This window comes from Mus caroli, chromosome 4, assembly GCF_900094665.2.
Source record: "Mus caroli chromosome 4, CAROLI_EIJ_v1.1, whole genome shotgun sequence".
NCBI classification, from domain to species: Eukaryota; Metazoa; Chordata; class Mammalia; order Rodentia; family Muridae; genus Mus; species Mus caroli.
Window position 1 is genome coordinate 52,883,884 of NC_034573.1, and position 10,016 is coordinate 52,893,899.

At 39.2% G+C, this 10,016-nt stretch overlaps 1 protein-coding gene across 3 annotated transcripts in view; it reads right to left on the reverse strand.

Moving 5' to 3' along the window:
- The window catches only part of Ptbp3 (polypyrimidine tract binding protein 3), a 76,682-nt gene that overhangs the window by 18,652 nt on the left and 48,014 nt on the right, over nucleotides 1-10,016 (reverse strand). For all 3 annotated transcript variants that reach the window (XM_021159315.2, XM_029475897.1, XM_021159312.2), the window contains 3 exons: nucleotides 7,469-7,633; nucleotides 1,163-1,273; nucleotides 1-28 (listed from right to left, as the gene is read on the reverse strand). The exon at nucleotides 1-28 is cut by the window's left edge and continues 147 nt beyond it. In XM_021159315.2, the coding sequence (XP_021014974.1) occupies nucleotides 1-28; nucleotides 1,163-1,273; nucleotides 7,469-7,633 (304 nt within the window). The remainder of the gene's footprint in view (nucleotides 29-1,162; nucleotides 1,274-7,468; nucleotides 7,634-10,016) is intronic.

Below are 10,016 nucleotides of genomic sequence, written 5' to 3' on the forward strand. Positions count from 1 at the left end.
CATTGTAGATATTCTGGCCATCCAGAGCCTAAAGCAGACAGGAAGACCACGCTGACAACTGAGCAGCCTCTTACCTGAGACTGCGGCAATCCCACACTAAGCAAAGTGCCAAGGCCAAGGGTGCAAAGAGCTAGGCTTACTTATTCTCTGACTTGGTCAGATAAATGAAGAAACAGATGCAAAGGCTTGGAAAACCTTTGTACAATAGTATAGAAACATTATTATGATGATTTTGCCCACAATGTATGTTTAAAGATGTTAATTTCATACTTTGACTTTATTTTAATATAATTTATGTTGGTGAGTATAATGTATTGATAAAGCATTACTGTAAATAGAATGGTATGTTAGTTGTAGTGCATAAAATATTAACTGTCCTATTTTATTTCCTTTGTAGTGCATTTTTGAATATGAACGAAGGAATTCACCTGTAAATAAAGACCATTAATCCCTCCCTTCCTCAGAATACAATGTGCATGTGGGCTACCTGGCTACTCCCTACTTTCACAAATAATCAAATGTATAAAAACAGACACAGAAACCAAAGAATATGACAACTATATGATGCATAAACCTAATATAAAACCCCCCGTGAAGCTAGAGGGACAGGAAATGCAAGGCTGTATTCCTCAAATCGTATGAAAAACAAAAGCCTGTTCAACTTTAGCCTCTACCTCTAAATCAATATGAAGCAGAATTAACGTTAATGACAGCTCTCTTGGAGAGCTCAAGTAGCTAATGTGATCAAATGTGTCACTTTGTCTCATTAAAACAAAATCAAAGATTTGTGCAGAAGTTGGCCAGGCATGGTGGCACACACCTTTAATCCCAGCACTTGGGAGGCAGAGGCAGGCAAATTTCTGAGTTCGAGGTCAGCCTGGTTTACAGAGTGAGTTCCAGGATAGCCAGGGCTATACAGAGAAACCCTGTCTCGAAAAAAACAAACAAAAAAAAAAACAAAAAAACCCAACAAAACAAACAACAACAACAACAACACAAGTTGACAAAAGCATATTTCTTAAGGTTTTCTATCTTTTATCAACTCAGCTAAATAACCATGAGAGCTGAATGTGGTCACAAATGTAATGAGGCACAAGATAAATCAGGGCAAGGATGTCTCCAAAGAGAGTGACTAAGAATGAAAGACCTAAAGTATAATCACCATTTTGGCATACTGCGCATTCACTGGGTCGGCATACTGAAGCAAGGCTTGAAACTGATTATTCTTTGTAAAGGTGATAATCTTCAACACCGTGCCAAATTTGGAAAATATCTGGAATAAAAAAAGAGTTCGTGTTTAATCTAAGGGAAAATGTTAAGCTAATGTACCTGCATAAGTACATCTTGGTTTATGAAACCTATTTTGTTTGTCTGGGTTTTAGTTTTGATTTTTTTGATTCAGGGCCCCATGTAAGCTAGGCTGATTCCTGCCTCTACCCTTCTAGTGCTGGATCACAGGCATCTATTACATTATATGTTGGTTTTGAATTACAGCATTTGACTTTTGGGGGTTTTTGTTTGCTTGATGCCCATTGGTATATAAAACATAAACAATTTTCTCTATTAAAATTCTGGTACAAAATGTCTTAAACCAAGCCTATAATAATAATAATTACTATTATAATTAATATATTATTATTTCAATGCCTATACATGTTACTGGCACACCACAGGTGCTCAAACATCTAACCAATTTTATTTATACTATGTACAAATGGTACAATTCTAAAACAGAAGGTAACAACTAATTAACTCATAGTTTGATATCAAAATGTTCACAAGTGTATGAATTGAAACAAGAAGTCAAATGAGTCAATGATTTCATCCTTCTAAGTCATCAGCTACTTCTGAAGGCTTTTATAAGCAGATATAAGATGTTGCAACAAAGGCTTGTTCAACTAATTCAATAATTATAAGGCACTTTTCTAAGCACTGGTAAAAAAAAAAAAGGGAACAACAAAATTTTCTGCTTTATTAGGACAATAAATTGGCAAAGAGTACCATAACAAAGTATTACAAGAAAAATGAGAAGAGGAGAGAAGGCTGAGGTTAAATGGAGTCTTACTGAGAGAGTAAGAAGGTGGTTAAGGTCAGTCTTGCTGAAATGTCTTCTGTTAAGAGAAATAAAAAAGCTAGGCCTGGAGTATATGCCTTTAATCCCAGCTCTTGAAAGGCAGAGAAAGGTAATCTCTGTGAGTTAAAGATTGAGGCCAGTCTCAAAAAATAAATAAGCAAAATACAAAGGAGGAATAAACAAGAATATAGGGGAATATTTCCAACAGATCTGTAGTTACCAATGCTAAATTACTTTTATGTTTTCCAGAGTGAGGGTCAAACTCATTCCAGAGATCTAGCTGCCTCTGTCCCCCAAGAGCTGGGAATTAATGTTCTACTTGCTGCTATATACCACTGTGCACCTGGTTTCCAGAGGCCAGAAGACCATGTGAGATCTCCCAGAACTGGAGTAACACAGCTGTTCACCCTCTGTGGATGCTGGGAATCAAATCTAGGCTCTATGGAAGAGCTGCCAGTACACATGACAGCTGAGCCCTTTCTCCAGCCCCTCTAGGTGTTTTTGGAGGCTGTTTCAGGCTGAGGAAGAAAGACTCACCCTCAATATAGGAGGCACCATGCCCTCTTGGACTGAATAAAAAGAAACAAAGGAGGAAGCCAGCTTGACACCTAGTTTATTCTCTGCCTCCAGATTGAGGACACAATATGGCTGGTTGAGTGGGCCCCCACAATCACTGTAAAATCATCCTGACTGCCTTGTCTTCTCTGACTCTATACACTCGAACCCTCAAATCCTTCCTTAAATTGCTTTTGTATTCTGTTACAGTATTGAGAAAAGTAATTAACACACCAAGATTACAGAACAGCATTAGAGCAAGATTCAAACCAGCCCCAGCACCTCTGGCTTTAACCACTCTATCTCTTGGATGATGTGGTGGTTTGAATCAGAATGGCCACAATAGGCTCATACTATTTGAAAAGTGTCACTGGGGGTGGATTTAGAGGTGTCAAAAAGCCACGCCACGCCCAGAGTTTCTCTTTGCCTAGAGTTCAGGATGTAGCTCCCAGCTACTGCTTCAACAGCTGCTTGCATGCCACCATCCCCTGCCCTCAATGCCATGATGATAATGGTGTCTCTTCACAACAACATAATAATGACTAAGGCAGAGAGGGATGAATGAGGTACAGTGTTGAGGGAGAGGACTTAAGTGAAGGAAGACTTCTTAAGGAGGAAGCGTTTGAGCTGGACATCAGCCTGACTTTGTAGGTTAAGGAATATGGCAAAGCCAAGAAACACAAAGAGAAGTAAAGACAGGGCTAGCCGGGTGGACAGATAACAGAGAGAGAGGCAGGGCACCAGAAAGGCCAAGAATGCTAGGTACCAAGGATGAGGAATGGTGGAAACATTTGTCTGTGGGGCCTAAGGAGCTATGGTAAAGATTTTTCTTTTTCCAACTGCACTGGGAAGAACTAAACAATGACTTTTGTAACTAAAGACTGAGAGTATTAATCCTACTGATGGTACTGAGAATTGAAAATAGTCCTGCTCACCCAGGCCTCTAGGAACTTCTATAGGAGAAAGAAAGTCTTGTTAGTTTCCGGGAAAAGGTAACTAGACTGTTAGGCATGACCTCATGACACTGACTAACACACCTGCTGGGTGGTGGCAGTGTTGAGTCACAGGTTTAAACATATCTTTTATAAGAATATAAATTACCACAGCATTACAGAAGCAAATGAAGACACTCTGCTGATGGATCACATAGGTTATTATCTTTGTGAAATAAACAAAATAAAAAACAGTTACAATTCAAGCCTTTGACTGTTAAGTGCTACTTTGTGCAATAAACAGAAAACAAACTTAACAGAACAATGCAACCAATCATTGAACTACTGAACCACTTTTAGGAAAAGACAACAGTGCCTACTAACATCACCATTTAAGTTTCTAGGAAATGCTTTACAGGTGTACTTATTTTCAAACTGCTACTCAGATAATTATTGAAAGGAATGAAGTAGTCCTATTAACTAGTATATTTAGAATTTACATGCATAGCAAAGAACACTGGAAGTCTCAGTCCCGTCATAACTGGTATGATGATGGGCAAGTAAAAGGATGTCTAAGGGCTCTAGACTGTTTATAATTTTTGAATTCAAATACATTTCAGTTTGGTACACACACACCCTACAACTCTTCATTTAGTCATATAGATCCAAAGGTACATGTGTCGCTGTTTTCAGACACACCGGAAGAGGGCATTGGATCTCAATAGCAATGGTTGTGAGTCACCATGTAGTTGCTGGGAATTGAACTCAGGACCTTTGGAAGTGCTCTTAATCACTAAGCCATCTCTCTAGCACCGAGGGTAAATAATATTAGCAACTGGGCTAGAGACCATTTTTTGTGGTATTTTTGCCAAAGACTGTAGATGCTTTCTGCCCTTGTCCTAAGAATTTGCCTGCAACATAATTTAAAAGTAACACTAATTTCTTTAGTGGACAAAAATTTCAGGACAGCCTAGTATTGACTCTGCCATGTGGTTCTTAGTAATCACAGTTATGCAGATCTACAATGAGTAAGAGTAATAAGGGAAAAAGAAGTACAAAATGCAGTTTGAAGAAAAGATGACAGTAAGAGCCCCAGGAAAGGAGCCAAGGCTTGTGCTGAAAGAGGTAAGATTAAGGGGAGGCCAGCCCTGAAATGCAATAGAGAGAGAGGTGCTCTCCGGTAATGCTTCCACCCATCAGGCTACCAACTTATAGAAAGAGAAGACATTAGGAATTTTCTGCTTTGGGAAAAGCAACAAAGAAAATCTGCTGCAAATGTGGTTCAAGGAGGCAGGATCCATCCCAAAGCAAGCAGCTAAACATAGCAGTGCCATCCAAGTGGTTCTGGCTTTAGAGTCATGAAGGACCCAACAATAAAGAGGTTGTGAAATCTTCTTCCAGAGTATAGGAGAACCACTTATACCAGGCATGTCCCTACACAAAGGCCCTGAGACGACAAACAGCTTGGGCTGCACTGGAGATGCCAAGATATTAAACACACCAGAGTTATGAGGTATGTACAAAAAAAAAAAAAACTGTACATGGGAAATGAAACCAGACAGGCAGCAGAGTTGGAGGGATGGAGTCATCTAAGCCCTTTTGACACTGGACACGGAGCTATAGGGTTTAGAATTTGCCCTGTTGAGTTCCAGTCTTACTTTGGTTCAGTATCTCCTTACTATGCCTCCATTCTTTTCTTTTGGAATGGTAATGTATGCTCTGTGCTACTATATAATTTTCTTTTTGATTTTACAGGTGACTACAATTAGGGACTTGAGTTTTAAAAGGGACTTTGAACTTTGGACTTTTAAACACTGTGGTTCAAAGCAGCAAGGATCTACCCAACACAGGCAGCTACCACACAGAGCCTAGCCCCAGGGGTTCTCCTTAACTATGGAAGATTCCACAGCCCCTTTACTCATGTGTCCTTCATGATGCTAAAGCCAGGACCACATAGATGACACTGCCATATTCAGTTGCTTGCTTGTGACAAGGCCTGGCACCCTTAAACTATATGAGATTGAAAGAAAGACTATGGGGACTTTAGAAAGTAGATGAAATGACTTTACATTATAATGCAGCCACAAGTCTACAGTGGCCATGGAGATGCCATGGAAGATTGAATGAGAATGGCTCCCAAAGGCTCATGTTTGATACTTGGTCCCAAGTTGGTGGAACTGTTTGGGAAGGATTATGAGATATGGCCTTATTGGAGGAAGTGTGTCCAGTTTTACCCTCTAGAAAACTGTGTAACTAGGGGACTTTCCAATTTGTAAATATTAAATACTTCTAGCCCTGATTTAGTGGACTATCTTTGATAAGATAGTTTAGATGCAGTAATGAATGACTACAAAGATTATACTGGATTACAAGTGATTATCTAACATATTGCACATCATAAATGCATGTCTATATTGAAGTTTACTATATATATCTTCCCTTCAGAATTAAAATATGTATTTATGTATATGTGTGCCTGTGGATGCACACACATTCATGTGTTCAACAGTACAAGTGGGGAGTTAGAGGAAAACTTTCAGAAGTCAGATCTCTTCTTCTGCCATATGGGACCTAGGGAATTAACTCAAGTTACTGGGCTAGGAGGCAAGCGCTCTTACCTGATGAACCATCTCACTGGCTTCCACCTCAGAATTTTAAACTGAAAATATTCAAATACAGCAAGTGACAAAAAAATAAATAAATTAGTTGTTTTCTTTGGTGACATAATTTTTGAAGAAACTACATCTATCTAGATTTTATCAATGATATTATACTTTCATTTTTTTTTCTTGTTTAGCTATTAAAAAAATTAAGCCTGTAATCTTAACACTCAGGAGATGGTGCCCATAGGCTCATATATTTAAATGTCTAGTTACCAGGGAGTGTAATTCTTTCATAGGATTAGAAGGATTATGAGTGTGGCCTTGTTGGAAAAAGTGTGTTCATCACTGGAGGTTGGCTCCAGGGTTCCAAAAGCCCATGCCATTCCCAATGTCTCTTTGCCTGTGGCAGGATATAGCTCCCAGCTATTTTGCAGCACCACTCCTGCCTGCTGCCATGTTCCCTGCCATGATAATGATTAAGTCTCTGAAACTGTAAGCAACCCCCATTAAGTACTTTCTTTTATACAAGTTGCTTTGGGTAGTGTCTTTTCACAGCACTAAAGCAATGGCAAAGATATGCTTGACATGGGGTTTTGCTATGAGCTAGACTTAATTTTGTAGAAATCCTCCTGTTTCAGCCTCTCAAGTGCTAGGATTATAAGTGTGCTATCAAACCTGGCTAAAACTAGATTTTCTTACTCATCGTTTTCCCTCCGATGTTTGCTATTATTATAATTACTGATATTAGGGATTGAACATGACTCAGGCATGAAAGTTCTTCATACCATATGTCCTACCAACACTCAGCTGCACCCCAGGCCTTCAAGTTAGGCCAAGTTTAGTGACACACACTTTTAATACAAGCACTTGGGACACAGAGGCAGTCAGATCTCTGAGTTCAAGACCAGTCTGGTCTACACAATGAGTTGTAGAACAGTAGTTTATAGGTCTTAAAAACACAAAATTTAGAAAAGAAAAAACAAAAAAACCTGATGCAATTTCTTCTATGAAATCAAGATGCTAAATTTCTTTCCATTATACAAGCAAATAATGGAAAAGCAATATGAATCAAATCAGTAAAGAACAATTTTTTTTCCTTTTTCCTTTTTTTTTTTTTTTTGAGACAGGGTCTCTGGTTATCCTAGAGCTTGCTTTGTAGATTAGGTGATTAGGCTGACCTTGAATTCAGAGATTCATCTGCCTCTCCCTCCCAAGTGCTGGGATTAATTCACAAAACAGACAATAAATATGAAAAGTTAGGAAAACCATGTTTGATTTTGCTATCAGAAGAGTCTGTTCCTTACCTGATGGAGAACTTCCAGAGTGACAGGGTAAAATAGGTTTTCAATAATTATCCGGAGCACAGGACTCTGCCCAGGTAGCAATGTACCTTCATTTGCAGTAGCTCCAGGAAGGGACAAGTTTCCTGACTGGACTGCACTGACAGCCTGCAGTGCAGCTTGGGCTCTCTAGAAAACAAGGCAAAAAATACATGAAAAAGAAAAATGACCACTCGTGATCACAGAAGCAGTGCGCACATCCTGAAGCTCATACAACATAATACAAACTCCTGGATACAGATCTGGATGCACATCTCAAGTTTGCCATGTTTAAGAGCAAAGTTTTCTGTTTGGTTGGTTCCTTTCCTTTCCTTCTTCCTTTCGTTCTTTAAGATGGGGCTCAGGAGATGGTTCAATCAATAAAGTGTTTATTGTGTAAGCACGAGGGCCTGAGTTTGTTCCTTAAAATCTACATGAAAAAGCTGGGAGCAGTGGTCTATATATTCTTTTAGTCCCAGCACTATTATGTTGGGGGTGAGGGGTTTCTTTGTGTGGTCTTGGCTGTCATGGAACTCACTTTGTAGATCAGTCCTGCAAACCCACAGAGACCTACTGCCTCTGCTTCCTGAGTGCTGGGATTAAAGGTGTGCATTACAAAGTCTTGACAATTCAAGTCTAAAGCTTTTAGGCAGTGTAAGTGTAAATGTGATTGGTGTCAGTAGGAAAGCAGGCCATCAGTAGAAGTAGGCCTCCCTGCCACGAAACATCATGAACAAGCTGTGGAGCACAACCACAGGCCAGAGCTGCCTTGCAAAGGGAAATCTGAACCCAGACAAGGAAAAGATGATATTTATGGTGTGCTTCTGTTTGGGGGGACGGGGGGGGGGGGTGTTAGGGGCTTCAATGCTAGCTATCACCTGAAGAGCATAAGAGTCAGATAAAGATAGGTGGGGCAGCTGGCTGAGAATGCCTGTGCCCAAGAACTTAGAAGGGAACCTATGACACAGGGAGCCATTGTCATGAGACAGCCTGAGAAGGGTGAAGAGGTCCATGGGGTGAGCAAGCAATGAACCAGTATGTTGAGTCTAGAGTGTGATCAGGCTAACCTGTCATTCAGTTAACCTGCCAAAGGGTGTTAGTGTACAAACAAGCCTCTAATACATTTCTCCTAAAATGAAACAGGGTGTTCTAAAAAGTACCTGGTTCAGAACTGTGGCGAGAAAAACAGAAAATAAGTGTGAAATAATTTTGGTTTTGTGGTATTTTTGTTATATTTTCCAGAATGCAAAAATTACTGAAACAATAAAAGCTGTATGTCAAACACAGAAGACAACTTGAAGGGGCTCCCACTGGCCCAATCTAAGAATTTTGAACATCAAAGGTAAAATATAAACTAAACAGAAATCCCTAAGTCCATAATGTTAACTGACAGCTCATAAAGAACAACATTCATGATTAATCCAAATGTATGAGATAGTATTTCTTCCCCCTTTTAAGTAAAGGTGGGCCTTCCGTATCTGTAGGTACACTATCTAAACATGGATGGGAAAATGTCTGTCTATGCTAGCAGTTCTCAACCAATGGCTTATGACCCCTTTGGGGGTTGAATGACTCTTTCACAAGGGGTCCTAAGACTATCTGCATAACATTATAATTCACAAGAGTAGCAAAATTATAGTTACAAAGTAGCAACAAAAATAATATTATAGTTGGGGGTCACCACAGCATGAGGAAGTCTATTAAGGGGTCACATAAGGAAGGCTGAGAACTACTACTCTATACTCAACATGCAAACACCCCTTTTACTTGTCATTATTCCTTAAATTAAAAAAAAAAAAAAGTAACAACTTTGGGGGTTTTGTTGAAACTAGGTCTCACTATTATATAGCTAAGTGTGGCTTAGAACTTGTCCTCCTTCCTGAATGCTGAGGATTACAAGGGTATGTCACCACATCTGGCACTATTACAACTATTTACATGGTCTTCATGTTGCATTAGATATTATAAATACTCTAGAGGGTATTTAAAGTATACACAATAATGTATGCTTATGGTATATACAGCTATTACGTCATTTTATAAAAGTACCTTTAGTATCCTTGGATTTTAGAACAGAGATCCAAGAAACAACCAACCAAACTACTATAGCACCCCGCCCCCTCCAATGGGTAGTAGGAGAGAGGTTTCCTTCTTCCACAGTACAGAAGCCTGGTAAATATGACTGTGTCACTTCTACATGTATTTGTCAAAGGTATATATTCTGAACTGAATCACAAGGAAATGTTAGACCAACACACGTTGAGGGAGATTATAGGAAATAAACTGCTTTTCATCTTCAATGATGTTAAGGAAAGCAGATGAAAAGAAAGGCAGAATTTGTCTAAATTTATTAAAAAGACATAACCAAAACAGAACATATACATGAATCTAACTATATCATTTTGCTACATGCAGGTATTAATATAACAATTAGCAAACGCTGACACCATTGCATACACTAGCAAGATTTTGCTGAAAGGACCCAGATATAGCTGTCTCTTGTGAGACAATGCCGGGGCCTAGCAAACACAGA